The 15,673-nt window shown below is 39.7% G+C and overlaps 1 protein-coding gene across 3 annotated transcripts in view; it reads right to left on the reverse strand.

Moving 5' to 3' along the window:
- The window catches only part of LOC146517856 (dual specificity calcium/calmodulin-dependent 3',5'-cyclic nucleotide phosphodiesterase 1B-like), a 27,849-nt gene extending 13,139 nt beyond the window's left edge, over positions 1-14,710 (reverse strand). The window contains exons 1-7 of one of the 3 annotated variants that reach the window (XM_085161145.1): positions 14,525-14,710; positions 7,636-7,749; positions 4,888-5,070; positions 3,785-3,851; positions 3,545-3,661; positions 3,032-3,172; positions 1,621-1,721 (exon numbers count right to left, since the gene is read on the reverse strand). In XM_085161145.1, the coding sequence (XP_085017271.1) occupies positions 1,621-1,721; positions 3,032-3,172; positions 3,545-3,661; positions 3,785-3,851; positions 4,888-5,070; positions 7,636-7,749; positions 14,525-14,601 (800 nt within the window). In that variant the 5' untranslated portion in view covers positions 14,602-14,710. Of the gene's footprint in view, positions 1-1,620; positions 1,722-3,031; positions 3,173-3,544; positions 3,662-3,784; positions 3,852-4,887; positions 5,071-7,635; positions 7,750-8,331; positions 11,280-14,524 lie in introns of those variants that run through there. The other 2 variants (XM_085161147.1, XM_085161148.1) reach the window with 2 other exon arrangements.
- Positions 14,711-15,673: the final 963 nt, after the last annotated feature.

Genomic DNA, 15,673 nt, shown 5'->3' on the forward strand with positions numbered 1-15,673 from the left:
TGTGGGTCTGTAATTTCCTAATATTCATGATTCAATTCAAGTGAATTTTATTTATACACCAAATCACAACAACAGGTGACTCAAGGCACTTTACCTTGTAAGGTAGAACCTACAATAATGCATACAGAGAAAAACCCAACAATCATGACCCCCTATGAGCAAACACTTTGGCGACAGTGGGAAGGAAAAACTCCCTTTTAACAGGAAGAAACCTCCGGCAGAACCAGGCTCGTTTATTCATAATGTTTTTCCTTTCATTGCTATGCAGATGACAGAGACATACTTTAAAAAATAAAAAATCTAGTGACCCTAAAAGTCTAGCTGATGACTTTATAACTATTTAGTCTATATAGTTATATTTTGTAAATACTGGGTGGAACATTTTCGTCAACTCAATACCTGAAAATTAGAAATTATGTTACTTAATCTTACAAATTACAGTGCAAAAGTCTCATTTCTTTATATTTCTGCTTGGAAAATGAGAAAAAATGTGTCTTTTCTTGATGAGGCTTCAGTGGGCAGCAGATCATCAAACAAAAAACCCCCAAACATTCCTCTGAAAATGGTCAAGGCACAAGAACTTGATGCTCAAGACTTTTGCTCAGTACTGCACAGTAGAGTACTGTTCCTTTGGTAATCGCCAGGCTACTACGTTCTCCTCTGGTTTACATGGAAAGTTAATTTCTTGGCTTCCTACTCATATTAGCAGACACACATTACCCCGATCCTGATCCCCTACTAGCTCTCTGCCTGTTTTAAAATCGATTTTAAGTGCAATCACATTTAACACATGTTCGTGTCTGGCCCTGTGCCACATTCAGGCAGCACTTCTGCCTGAAAGTTGAGGCTTAATGTCAAATGCAGTCATGGCTTTCCCATCAGGGCCTGTCAGCTATGAAATGAGGAGAAATGACTGAAATGAGGAAGTAAAATGCATTTTTATAGACGTGCTTTTATGTGATGCCATTTCATGTGACGTCGTCCTTTATAGGTTTTTAATGTTTGAATAACATCTCTCTTGTCTTGCATATTATCTTTTTTAGCCTTTCATTATTTGTTTTGCACCCACATTTTAATCTTTCTTTTTTTCTTTTGAATCTGTCTCAACTTTAAATAAATTGCACCTGTTACTTTTGTTGTTTTATTCTCTTTGTGTCCTTTTGCTTGTTAGGCAAGTCTGTTGTTAAAGGTGCTCTACATAATAACTTATTGCATTGATTTTTCAGCCCATATCGTATATATTACACATCTATCTCAAAGTCAGATGATGTTCCAAGTAGAGTTACTGACTTTGGGATAGATCTGCTGTTCAGATGTGTGCTTTTACTGTGGGCAGGCATCTTTGTACTTTATTCCCAAAATAAAGCATGATGATGATGGGTGCCAAGAGACTACGTTCTTTAGTCCTCCTAAGTGGAAAGTCTAAAAATACGATGTTCTGTCCATGAAGTTGTGTTTGCCTTAGAGGGTTCTCACTCGCTCGCTTACTAAAACTATACAGGCTTTAAGAAAGCGTACCTCACTATTTCTGTTTTTCCTGATATCTCTTACTATTTTACAGTTTCATAACAGGAGGTGGCTCATATATAGCTGAGAAAATATTGCAGAAAAAGAGCTTACTTTGTGTGGATGTGAAAGTTATTTGTAGTTCCCGTGTGTTCATAGTCATGGATGGCTGCAGCAAACAGGGATGCCATCACCTCGAGCTCTGTCAGCCAGTGCTTGATAGACACAAATATAAAACCATTAAAAAACAGTACTATAATGGTAAAAAAAAAAGTACACCATCTTTCAGTTAAAAGTTTTAAATATATACATAATAAAAGTCATCTGGTCCTTATCTGGCCTTAGAAGTAGCAGAATACAACCACCCACCAAGGTGGTTGTATTTGCGCACCGCAGCAGCTTCACCCATGACACTTTTTATAGCTGCACATTCATGTCCAGTGGTGTAGGTGCTTGCCCACACAGAGCCTACAAGTGTTAAAAATATTCAGTGTCCACTGCAGTCACTGCCTGTGCTTTTAATGCAGCATTTTTATTTATATTGGAATGTTTTATGGTTCGCTTGTATAAGTCATGTGCATCCAGTGATGTGCAGTTAGGATGTTGGAGCACATCGGGGTGGTGGGTAAAGACCCCTTTCCGCTCATTGTCTAAATGGAAACATGTACAACGGAAATGTACACAGACACATTCGCAAGACCATAAATTATGCTTTACTTGCCAAGCCAAAAGTCTGTATGTGCAATATTTCCAGAGACATCCTTCATAAAGGTCAGATGATGAAGACAGCAACTCATAGAGCGCATAGATACAATGTAACAAGTTGAAAGTCCTGACATGGGAACTCCCTAACGTGGGGGAGGCCTTGAAAAACATCAAGGCCATCATCTCTTTATTTAGTCTCCATAATTTTCACTCTGAAACAGCAGTGCTTAGTGGCTTAAAGAAAAGTTCGAATGGAACAGATCCTGTTTCCCTGCAACGCCATCGCCACCAAAACAGGAAGTATCATTTCTATTGTCACAGGGCTGCAGGCTCTGAAAGTAAAAGTCATTTTGGAATTTGATTGTTATTTGTGCTCTACTATAGATCCTTATTGTGGTGCTAAAGTCAGGCAGTGACTCTGGTCATTAGCCTTCATCTTCAGGGTGATAATGAATGCCACATGTATTTTAAAAAAAATGTAAATGCAATCCATAAGAGTTGTTAGGATATTTTAGTCCGATATATTTTTTTAAAAAAAAAACATTTTACACAGTGTAATCCACATTTATAAAAAGAACAAATCACTGCAAATTAGGAAAGTGACTCCTAAAGAAATATATTTGTTACTTATTTGTCTATTCAGTCAAAGCAAATGGGACACAGTGCCACAGAAAGGCCAGCGAGCTTGGAAAGTGTTAAAAAGGTGGGCCGCTACACATTCTTCCTTTTGATTTTTTCTTGGAAGTATCAGAAAATTAAAAAGAAAAGTGATCACACCGGCCTTATCCTTCAATAGAAAATCCAGGTTAGTCTTTTGTACCACGAGTCCGGAGCGCAGCAGCAGACAGTGCAGAGTCTGAGTTACATCAGCAGCGTGAACGTGGTTGTGGTAGGGGTTGTTGTATTTGCAGTATCCTCTCTCCAGCGCGGACAGAAATTCTGTGAGGCACGAGATGGGAATCTGCAAAAAATGGTTACATAATCATCAAAAGTAAAGCTATGTTTAAAATACCACAGGTTCACAAAGTTTATGTCAACAGTCAAAGCTAAAACAACCTGGATGTTGTAATAAGGCATGATGCATGTGATTTACACACATAATTTGCTAACCCATTAGCCCTCCAAACATCACAAAGGATAATAAAACCCATATGCCTGATAATATCTGCAAATGACAACACCAGTTTCTCACAATAATACTCCTTCAGAGTGGCTCTGATTATATTACAGTGAGATCTTCCATCCAAAGCACTGAAATTCTCCAATGACTGTAATGAGTCATTGTATAGACGATGAACTATATACAAACTAATGAAATGCAAAGGTAAAAGACCTTAAAGCGACTGTTGAGCTCATATCTGGTGATCAGCTCAAAGAACAGAGTTCGGAGTGCGTGATCGGAGCTGGCTGAGTTCAGAGCAAACACATCAAAGCTCCAACGGTCCACGTCCTAAAGAGCAAGAGAGGAAAGCACCGGTGTATACTTTTGGTGTGTATACGATAGATTATGTGATGTCCATATTTTTAGCTAAGATCCAACCCGCTGTGAGAGTTATGATCAGAGGGGGCTTACCCTGAGGCAATTTACGACCGCTGCAGGTTGGTCCGGCATGGCTGCTGTGTAGGCCCTCTTGAACATCCTGGAATAAGGGGAATGTTTACGGCGAGTTCAGTTAAAGTTCAGATGTTGACGCTGTGCAGCGACCTCGGTTTAGGAGCTGTTTATATAAATCTTCTAAAGTCCCTGTCTGCTTTGGAAGGAAGTTTTAACAAGAAAATGGAGATAATGTTTCACAGTCATGTGTTTGCTGTGGACGTAATAATAACAACAGAGTGTGAGCTTGTATCGGACTTATTGCACAGACAATGAAATCAGTGATTTATAATGTGACTTTTATTATATGAGATGCTTGTTTCCTTGTTTCTTATTATTTAAGTTTCATAAAAGAGAGTTACTGCTGTATGACAGCTTCTGTGTCTTCCAGTCAGTATTTTATGAATTGCTGTTTTAAAAAACGATTTCAGGGTTTTGAGTTCTTGTTTATCATTTTGAGTTTCGCATTGAAATTTTGATTTTATAACGATTCTGGTCATGACACTTTGAGCTTGAGATTTCATTGTTATTCTAGTGATGTCTGTTATTGTCTGTTATAGTTTTGAGTCTTTGGCCCCTGTTTTTATTTTATTTTATTCTGTTCTCGTATAGTTCTCGTTCCCCTGTGGTTCCCTGTGTTTGCTTTTACCTGCTGTGCATCTCTCTCCTGGTCTTCTGGGTAGCAGTGTCCCAGTTTTAGCTTCATGGCAGCTTTTCTCATTTACTTTCTGTCTTTTCTTTCCTTTATGATCTGCTCCTCTTCAGCCTTTTTTACCTTCCTTTACTTGCTCCTGCTGTGTTCTGCCCTCATAACTGTCCTGTTTCCCACTCAATCTCCTCTGTGTATATATTCTGTATAGTTTAGCCTCATTGTTTAATCCATGGTTATGTTCTGTGTCTTTCCATCATTTTTGCCTTTTAGATTTTTTTGTCTGGATTTTCTGTTTTTTTAGTTAATCATGTCTGGGTCTTTCTTTTATTTCTATAATGTCCCTACTGTACATGTCCTGCATTTGGATCCTTTCCATAACATCATTCATTATGCTTGCAGCTCTGAAATAGAAATGAATGAAACGCAATACCGCTCCACAAATATCCCAGCTTGCACTGCATACACAATGCTGCGAAACTTGGGCTTCTCATCGGAGCGTTGCGTAGGACGGCGGATCTTCTGGGTGAAAGTGGAAGCCAGCCAGTCGGTGACCTCTGACGGCACCCCGTCTGACTGCAGTTGCTGGAGGTCATCTTCAGACTCCAGACACTGCCTGTGAGAAACAGTGACTGTTAGACAATATTAAGACACGGTAAAAAGGAAGACTGAGAATGAACGAGCAGCACTAATAATGTGCCTCTGCAATATCACTGTGGTTCAGAGATTTTTAATGGTGTAAGGATAATTTTATATTAAACAGTTAGATTTATTTAGAAATACTTCCATTAACTGTCCAGTCAAAAGTTTAATTAAAAAATTTAATTTCAGTTGTATGTCTGTTAAATAAGCTAAGTAAGAAGTTACTACTCCCAGAAAGACTTTTGGCACTTTTTACTCAACCAGGCAACCAAAAGAGACTCCATCGCACTGCTTCCACTCAAATATTAGCGGAGAAACAGCACCTAAAATTGCACAAAGCAACATGTTTTCTCTATGACACACTGGATCATAAAACCCTCCGTTCCACACTTCATGGATTGTGTACCTCAGGCTTTGTACATCAGGCTACCAGACCACCAGTCCTGAAAGACCACTTTCTGCTGTTAGACACATACATGGCTGCTGTGCTGATGACACCAAACTTTTCTTATCAGTTTCCTCATCTGACATGCAGGGGAAGTCCTGAGAAGTCAGGAGAAAAAGAAAGTTTTCATAGGACTCTATGCAGTCCTGTGAAAAACTAAGTACACCCTTAGTGAATCCATAGGAAATAAGAAAGTAGGTATCTATCAGGAGTGAATCAGATCCCCTTGATTAATTGATCGTCAGAAGGTGTGGGCGCTTCTATAAAGGCACAGGCGTTGTCGTTTTGCTGGTGTGAAGCATTCAGGTGAGTGCAACGAAACAATCTTTCCAGGAGATTCACATCAAGGTCAGACCACGCCATGAGGTCGAACACATTACAAAAAACCCAAGAGCTACAGCTCAGATTCTACAGGCCTCAACTAGCATATTAAATGTTAAAGCTCATCACAGTACAATAAGACAGAACAAGTCCAGCTTGTTTGGAAGGGTTGCCAGGAAAAAGCCTTGTCTCTCCAAAAAGAAATTGGCAGCACGACTTAGGTTTGTAAAGTTGCATCGAAACAAACCGCAAGACTTCTGGAACAATCTGAAAACAGTACAATAGTTTTCAGACTAGTTTAGCAGAACCTGGGCTCTTTACACTCATTGTCACACATGAACTCCTCTATATACCACAATATGCTAGACTCAAACGTGGGGCCATCTGCTCAACCGCTAAATTGGGTGAAATTAGGTCATGCAACACGTCCTTGATACCACACCAACAAATCTACAGCAGAATTGCTGAAAAAGAAAATAATGAAGGTGATAAAATGGCTCAGTCAAAGTCCAGACCTCAACCTGACTGAACTGAGAACTCTGCATAAACACATTTGTCAAACAACTCAAGAGATAAAATTCTCCACAATGATTTGAGAACTGATAAGGTCATATAGACAATAAGCTGCCGCATAACGGGGTGTACTTATTTTTTCACAGGATTAGATATAATCGGGCGAAAACTTTCTTTTTCATATGACTTTCACTGCTAAACCATGTGATTGTTAAAATACTTCTATCAGCCATCTGTAGCTAACCCAAAATCCCACTTTCTCACACATGCTGGTTTCATGCTGGTTATGATTATGATGGACCTCTCCCATCCCAACAATGGACACTTCTCACTGTTGAGGTCTGGGAAGCGTTTCCTTAAGGCCAAAACAGAGAGAATGAGGAGGAGCTTCTTCCCCCGGGCTATTCGGGCCTTGAACCAGGTGTAGGACTGGACTCTCACACGCACCACCACACACCTCCTATAATCCTATAATTCCTATAATTTATAATCTTGATAATCTCTTTCTGCTATTTGCACATTTTTTACTGTAAATTTCTAAGTTAATTTGTAAATTTTGTAGTAACCTGTAAATTGTAAATACTGTAAAACTTTTTTTCTGTCATTTAATGGTCGGGCATTGTACAGCTACAAGCATTTCACCCCCATGTCGTACTGTGTATGGTTGTGTGTGTGTGACAAATAAAATTTGAATTTGAATTTGAATTTAGTTTCTGTTTGTAACAGTTTCAAAACGAGCTATATTTCTTAGAGAACACTGTGGTCATTTAGTTTAGTCGCAATGGTGAAATGTGCCCCAGATGAGTCACTGTTTAAAGGAATAACTAAACAAAACAGGTGTTAAGCTCTCATTTGGGACTTCAGGGATGTACAAAGGTGAGTTGCAATTTTCAGTCTCTGCACTAAGCTAAGCTAAGCTAACCTGCTGCTGATTGCAACTTCATATTGTAGCAACATGACAGTGTTATCAATGATCTCATTAAAAAGTACTTTAAAAGTACAACTCAGAGGAAGATGTAAGTGAAGCTGATCAAACAGACATGAACTGATCTTTTTTCAGTTATAAAAGCTAATCACACAGTAGGTGTCCCATGTACTCCTTGGATAACATCTTTTACACTTATATTGTTTTTCTGGCAGGACTGTGGTGGTCAGTGCTTTCCCCTCGCTGCTTACCCAGGATGTGAAAGCTCGGCACTGATCTACAAAACTCATCTACAATTTCATCTTCTTTTTCTTCTTCTTCTTATATTATTTTACCTTGTTCCATCGAGGTACACTGCCTCTAGTAACGATGCTGTGTATTCCAGGTTCTTTTTGATTTCTTCAAAATCAACATCTTTCTCGTCTAGCTGCTTCAGCATGCTCCTCAGCCTGAAAGGAAACAAAATATTAGAATCCTTTTTGGTGCTTGAAAATTGTTGCACGTCTCAGCATCCACGTGCACGTCCACGTAAAGAGCTGTTTGGGTCCAGAAACAATAGCTAAGGAACAAAAATCAGTGCTTTCCGTAACTTATTCTGCCTACGGTGTTATTTTAGGATACAAATAGGAACAGCTTGAACCTGCAGCTCCGTGAACAGGTCTTTGCAGACCGATTGCACTTGTTGTTGTCTCGAGTCAGTGAAATGACGTCCAAAGCGTTTTAACAATCAGTTGAGAAATCCTGATGAACGGAAAAAGCTCATTTGGAAGTGATTTAAGTGCCAAGCTGTCCAAAAAGGGCGTCATTAGTGCCAAATTTTCCATGAGAGGAAAGCTTCCCATGGTTAGGCCCTTATGTAACTCAAATTATATCAAAATATACTCCCTGAAAGAAATCATAATTTTGTGCTTTATCTAAATGTTCTCTGAGAACACGCTGCCTCTTTTTGATTTCGAAACTTTTAATCGAATTACGTGCTGGAAGCACATCCCCTGAAGTATAATAGAAAGCAAATGCTCGATGTCGCCCACCTGCCGTGCGTTACTGTAACCTCCTCTCGGGAATGAGTCCAAAAGCTCCACGTCTGATCCAGTTGTCATTAAAATTGTATCCTTAGTTTGTAGGACTGGAATCTTTCTGCTGTGATTGTGTTTTCATTTGATTTCTGAAATATATCGACGTGATAATACAGTATCCGCGCCGCAGATAATTTCAAAACATCTTAGTGCGTTGCCCATATGGTGACCAGAAGACTGTGTTCAAACAGCGTAAGGCCGGCCAATGGAGCCAACTCCTGTGGATGAGACGCTCACAGCTTTTCAAGTGTTTATCACGCTGGCAAAGGCTTTTGAAAGCTGTCGAGTCATAAAAATAGCATGCATCTGAATACCACCGCTCACTTTCTATCTCAAGTAATCTTTCATGATAACGCAGCCTTTTTTGTTTCAACTGTTTGCGGCAGAAGAACCTTTGACAGGACGTTTACAGGAAATTACTTGTCAAGTGCACTCGTGAAAGTGTGTTTATAGAAAAAGATGACAAATTCTCCTTTGGCTCAAGCATTGTTGAATCTACACATCTACACACTGCAGAATGTCGTCCTCTCCGAGTATAGATGAGCACAAGAGAATGGACTTAATGGCATCTCATTTGCGAGCACAAATTAATAAAGCAACGTCACCCCAACCCCCACCCTGTCCGCACTCAAACCCCCACAAGGTTTGGAGCTGTGAACCCTGCTCAAACTAAAAAACAGATAAGTTCACCAAAACAAAACCACATGACCCACCGCTTCTGCAACAGCTACCTCCTTCAGTAAAAGCGTGGGCAAGACAAGTGTTCACACTTGGAGTAAAACACGTTTCTTCTCTCATGTCACTGTGTATATTTGCACGACCAAAAGGTTAAACGCAAAATATTTGTTGAACTTAATTAGAGCAAGTCTGAAACATGTCAAACCATAACCCTCTAACTCCGAGTGTATTTTTGAGTCACATATTTCCACTTTTGCAAAGCAGAAAATCTCCTGCATAGAAATGCTGTGCTGCTGAACGTTATTGTAACGAAAAACAAACAAAAGCAAGCATGTTTGATAAAGTCCTCTTGCCCTGTTCATGTAATCAAATAGAAGCTGGAGTGTGTAGTGAACTAAACATAAAGTCTGTTAATTGTCTTACCTAGAGATGGGTATCTGGAGCTTTTTCTTACGGATTCGAACCAGTTCAGCCATTCCGAGCTCAAGCTGTGCTCTGATGGACCCCAGAGTTCAGTAAAAAAAAAAAAAAAAAGGAAAGAAAAAGAAAGAAAACAATGCCAATATAAAAAAATAAAAAAATAAAATGTATTTTAGGGAACTAGTAAGCAGAAAAGTTCTGCAAACTACCAACGCAAACTTTATGTGTCCTGAGACAGACTTCTGTTTCAACAGCTCTCCCACCCACTTCTGGGGGAACCTACTCCACTTCTCTCTGATTGGTTAGGCGGGCCCAAACCGTGTCAGTGTGTGCACATGTGTGTGTGCGTGTGTGCAAGAGAGAGAGAGAGAGAGAGAGCCGCTGTGAGTGTCTTTGTCAGACCATGAGTGTTTGTGTATATGTGTACACCCGTTGTGTGAGGTGTGAGAGAGTTGACCTCACTCGCTGATGAAGTGTTGACTGCAAGGCTTTCAAGCAGTGTGTACTCAAATCCCAAATGAGAATTTTCCACCGGCCGCAAATCAGAGAACTGCACAGAGAGTCTTTCAGTGAAGCCCACCAGAGCCACTCAAAGCAAAACATATAAACAAAACGTGTCCTTGAAAGCCGTCCGCAAAAGCGCAGTAGGTTCGCTGCTGTTATTGGTGCAGCTATGCACAAAAATGTGCGATGTCATTAAACTGATTACTGTTTTGCAATTGTTGCACAAAATGTAAGCTTCAAAAACACGTGAAATCATCCTAATAATTCATTTCAACAACAGATTTCTTGGTTTCGCTTTACTTACATTAACTAAAATATGCACCACTGCGTTGTATCTTCACTAAAATGGGAATTCTTTGTTTTTTGAGACATTAAAAAGGTCAGAGCGCAAAAGACCAGAGGAGACAGCAAAGCGCATCTCTAAACACTTTTGCAGTTCTAGGCCCAAAATCTATTACCAGCCTTTATTTATAGTAGAGTATTGTGAGAGTTGAGCAGTAACGCGGCTTGGGAAAACCCCTGCCTCCGGTTTTTCTCTCTCCTTGGCCGTGCTGCTTTGGCTGCTGGGTCAGACTCACTCTCATGCTCCCATGCTCTTTGACATGACATGGCATATTGTAGAAATGAAGATAAGTAACATCATGTCATATGATTCTCCATCTCCTGTGTCACATTTTTATTTATTTATTCCCTCATCGAAAACAGCATCGAATTTCAGATTATTAAAGAATCAACTTGTGGAAATACCAGAGGCTCATATTCGTGCTGTTCTATGTAAATTAATGGCTGCAGAGGAGTATTTCTTATGTATAACCTTTTGAAAAGAGAATTTTCCTTTGTGTGGTTGCTTGCCTCTTGCTTTATCTTAATGTTTTCCCCTCCATTTATCTCTCATCACTCCTGTTTGTCTCTGATGATGACGAACACGCACCTTCCGATTGCTCTCTCTCCGTGGACCGACCTGAGCCAGTGACTCCTGCGCTTCAGAGGGAGAATAAATATTGCGTTTCTTGCAGGAACTAAATGTTGCAGAAACAGACCGTGCAGGAGATCACGTAGAGGTGTTTTTGTCTGTTTTTACAACAGAATGTTAATGAATAAATGAATACACAAACCCACAAAATCTGGTTTAGCGCCAAGCTTCACTTGTTTCTGATACAGTTCTGAAACCTAGTCGGCAATGTGGGTAAGACTAAAGGGCAAAATCAAGCAAACAACAGAATTATTATATTTTTTCACTTTCCTCCAGTTGTGATAGGCACTGCAGAAAGTTTTGGTTCATTTTGCACTAATATATATTTAAATATTATTATATTTTATCTCAAAAATAACATTTTTTTTATTATTATTTATTATACCTCATAATCTTTAGTTTTATACATATTACTTTTTGTTTTACAGTCTTGATTCGACATCAAGTCATTTGATTCAGCAGTGATGTGATTTCTTAAAAGCCCAAGACTTAAAGCTTAAGTTTAATTTTTTGCGCACACAATCAGGGAAATCTTGAAACCATATTTTTTGCATGTTTGTATTGCATTCAAAATCCACCCATTTTCTTCTGCTGATCCAATTCAGCCTTGCAGGAGCTTATTCTAGCTTTCACGGGGCGCCAGTCTATCACAGAGCTAACATAGACAACCTTTCAAGGTCACACTCACACCTATGGCCCATGTGTTTGGACTGTGGGTGGAAGACAGGAAAATCCACACAGAACATGCTTCACACAGAACGGCCCGAGCCGGTTGATGGATTCCAACCCAGGATCTCCTTACTGTGAAGCGAGAATGATGCTTGTGCTAATCACTGCACCACTACAGTTTTATAATTCATAATAATTGAATTATAAAAATGTTGATCCACCCATGAAGTTTAAATCCATCATGGAATAAATCCTGCATAACTAGCAAGATTTCCATAAATGTCATGAATATAGCGAGCACTATAAATAAAGATATTACTCCCACTGCAGTGGAAGGCAGACTGTCAGCCCAACGTGGACAAATGAAACTAGAGACACGTGACTGACCACACGGCACAGGGACAAATCATTTTTATGATCAGGTGATCAACACAGTGCACGACATGCAGTGTTGGGGAGTAACGGAATACATGTACCGCCGTTACATATTTAAAATACAAAATATGAGTAACTGTATGCCGTTACAGTTACCGTTTAAAAAGGTGGTATTTAGAATACAGTTACTTTGTTGAAATAAATGGATTACACGGCGGTACTTCCCTGTTTCATATTGTGGCGGGTCAGGACTGTTTGGGTTTTGTTTGACAGCTACGTTCTGTTGTTCCAGGCGGCAGCGTTACGGTTGCCATGGTTACAGGGTGACGCTCTCTCTCTGCGTGTTTCCTGGGTGAGAGAGGCCTTTTTCTTGTTGTTGTGCTAAGCTAATAGGCAGAATGCTACAGGTATTAGTGATGGGATTTCCAGCTCTTTTTAGAGATCCGGCTCTTTCGGCTCGGCTCACTAAAAAGAGCCGGCTCTTTCGGCTCCGAACCGGCTCTTCAGGTTGTTTTGTTGCTTTAATTAATTTATTATTAACAATAATATAAAATTCTGCACAAAAGGAATTACTAACGTAAAAAAAAAAGTGGTTTTATTTATATATGTTTATATATAAATATATGCCGTGGCCCCTAGAGACAAAGCATGTACAAACTCCAAAACACATTTCTAGCATGAACTGAACTTCCAAAGCAGAGCTACTAGATCACTTAAATTACACAATTGAAAGCATGTGTGTATTGTTTGTGTATTTATACACTGCACTCATATATATTCAAATAATTTTTTAAAAAGTTCATTTACCTGTTACTACCACACACCAAATCGGGTCGTTGGTACTTGCTGGCTTGTGTAGCCACTAGGTAATAAAAGCTCAACACTGCGCCCAGCATCCTGGAGCACTTCTGTTGTCTTTTGTATGTGTTTTGAGTTTTTACGTGCTTCGGAGTTTTTACGTTTTTACGTGCTTCGGAGTTTGTACGTGCTTCGGAGTTTGTACGTGCTTCGAAGTTTGTACGTGCTTCGGAGTTTGTATGTGTTTTTACGTGTTTTGGAGTTTGTACGTGATTTGAAGTTTGTATGTGCTTTGTCTCTAGGGGCTGTAAATATACTTTTATTTATTCACTCCACATAAAATGTAATAAATAAATCATATAATACAAAAATCAACTATTCACATTTCAAATTTTAACTATTTAAATTTTCAGCTTTTTCCTTTTACAAATTTAAAGTGAAACAACACAAAACACTGCAAACCACAACACAATTAAATATAAATTAAAATATGAAAACAAAAAAAAGATGCATATTCTCTGTCATATGGGCCTGCATGAATAAACTTTCTGAATCCTTTATCATCTGCAACCGAAAATAGTTGTGGATGATTACTATACCTTTCTAATGTGACGTTGTTGTCCCTGGCTCTCTTTCTCTCTCTCTGTTCCTGTGCTACTGAGTGTAACTACCGCCCCTCCCCCCTCTGCCCAGCGTAAAGCACAAGGCTCGGGTGCGGAGTGAAGCGGAAAAAAAAGTGCGAGAGAGAGGGTGAGAGAAAGAAAAAAAAAAACCCACGTGACAGCTCGCGATAAGGAGCCGGCTCGTGTCGTTCACGTCAAAGAGTCGGCTCTAAGAGCCATTTCGTTCGCGAACGACCCATCACTAACATGTATAGCTCTAAAGAATGTAGCATCATAGGCAGTGTAGTCCGTGCTGCAGGGAGAATGGACTGCCATACCCGTTATGTGTCTGTGAGCGAGGGAGGGAGAAAAAGGAAAAGTACGAGCTGTCATCGAGCAAAAACGGGAGCTGGAAGCATGTAAATATAATAATAACCACTGCAGCCAAGAAGAGTGCCTGACGAGCCCAGTTGTAAGTAAGCTATTAAGACTCGACTGTACACTGTGTTCGTGTTTTCCTCTGAAACAATAAGTTCCGTTGGAGCAGCCTTTCAACGCCTCTCTCTGTCTCTCGCTAGCAAAGTTGACCCAGACAACAAAGTAAAGCTAGTTTTCAGCTACGAGCCCGACACAGAACCCACCGTATTAGCCAGAGGTCCCTTTACTACGGTTCGGAGCCGCGGACCTTCAGTAACAGTAATAAATCACAGCAATAGTACATTCATGTAGTTGTAAACAGCATGATAATATATTAAGTAATCCAAAGTATTCAGAATACGTTACTCTCATTGAGTAACGTAACGGAATACGTTACAGAATACATTTTGGGGCATGTATTCTGTAATGGAATACATTTTAAAAGTAACCTTCCCAACACTGACGACAGCTTACTCCCCTGACCTGTGCTTCCACTCTATCTGAATTATACTTTACTTATACTATAATTATACACTTGACAGAATAAATCAATCATTTTTGGGTTGGCAATTTGGGACAATTAACGTCAATTAATAGACTATAAAAATTAAAAAAAATACATCATATCAACAGCGTTGCACTCCACAATCACAGAATCACAGAATCTACAGAAATTATGATCATAGGGTAAGAACATAAATAAATGCCTCACCATCCCTGTGTTATCCTCGATGTCACAAGGCTGAGATCTCGATCAGCTGCTCCACGTATCTTACACGTTGGTGTCATGACCTCTGGATCGCACCGTTTGTTGGTTTAAGTGAGATATGAAATGGCTTACACCTCTGTAAGTAAATACAGCATGCGCAATTATGTCATGATGCAAACTAGTTTATGTTACCTATGCTGCTCCTTGTTACGTCTCCTGTGTATGTAAGCAGTATTTTTGCAGTGTGCACAGTATGTGGGTGTAATCCCCTAGTGTTCAGCGCTCGGCTGGGGAGGCTTTGCGTCACCAATACAATCAGCAAGAGAGTGTTCATATCAGGACCAGAGTTTCCACCATGTCCTCAGGGGCTCAGGATAGGCTGTGCAAAGGGAAGAGTTCATATGCATGCAAGGTTTCCTTATGCAGAAAAGACACGACGGTATTAGCACTCATTCTTAGAGCATGTTTTTATGTGTGATTACGAACACAAATATAGAATTTTGAATCACTAGCAGACATTTAATTAATCTTTCAGAATACAAATAAAAGCAAATTAGCTCCTGGTTTGCTCAACCTGCACTTTGCCTGCTACCATGAATTATGGATTATTTTTTTAAAAGTTCTTTTGATCACATTTGTCATAAAACAAGCCAAATCCTAAACCAGTGATTTCAAACAGCATCTAGCTCCCGTTATAGCAGCATTATAGTGTGTTGTAAACCTTTTATTTCAAAACTGAGTGAAGAGAGAGGAGCCACTCTGCCACACAGGCAAAGAAAAATCTCCATTAAATCTTTACGAGTATAAGGAAGAATAAAAAAAATAGAAAAGGAAGCTTACAAGGCGGGTAGGTGCTTAATGGGATGCATGATGAAATAAAAATGAGCAAATCTTCCACCTGATACGTAGCTATTCTGTGGACAAAAGTGATGAAAATAGGAAAGGAAGGAAGAAAGGAAGGCCGCTTTTCTGTCTAATGCACAGAAAAATATTCCTTCACACGTACAGATTAATTCTGTTCATAATTTTGCAGTTTATTCATGAACATTCATCTCCATAAATGTTCCTCATCGTGGGGACTGAAGCTCCCGTGCTCCCGTGACAGGGCTCGGTCCCCGGTGTGCGCACGTACACATAAACACCGCACACAAG

This window comes from Neolamprologus multifasciatus, chromosome 5, assembly GCF_963576455.1.
Source record: "Neolamprologus multifasciatus chromosome 5, fNeoMul1.2, whole genome shotgun sequence".
Taxonomy (NCBI): domain Eukaryota; kingdom Metazoa; phylum Chordata; class Actinopteri; order Cichliformes; family Cichlidae; genus Neolamprologus; species Neolamprologus multifasciatus.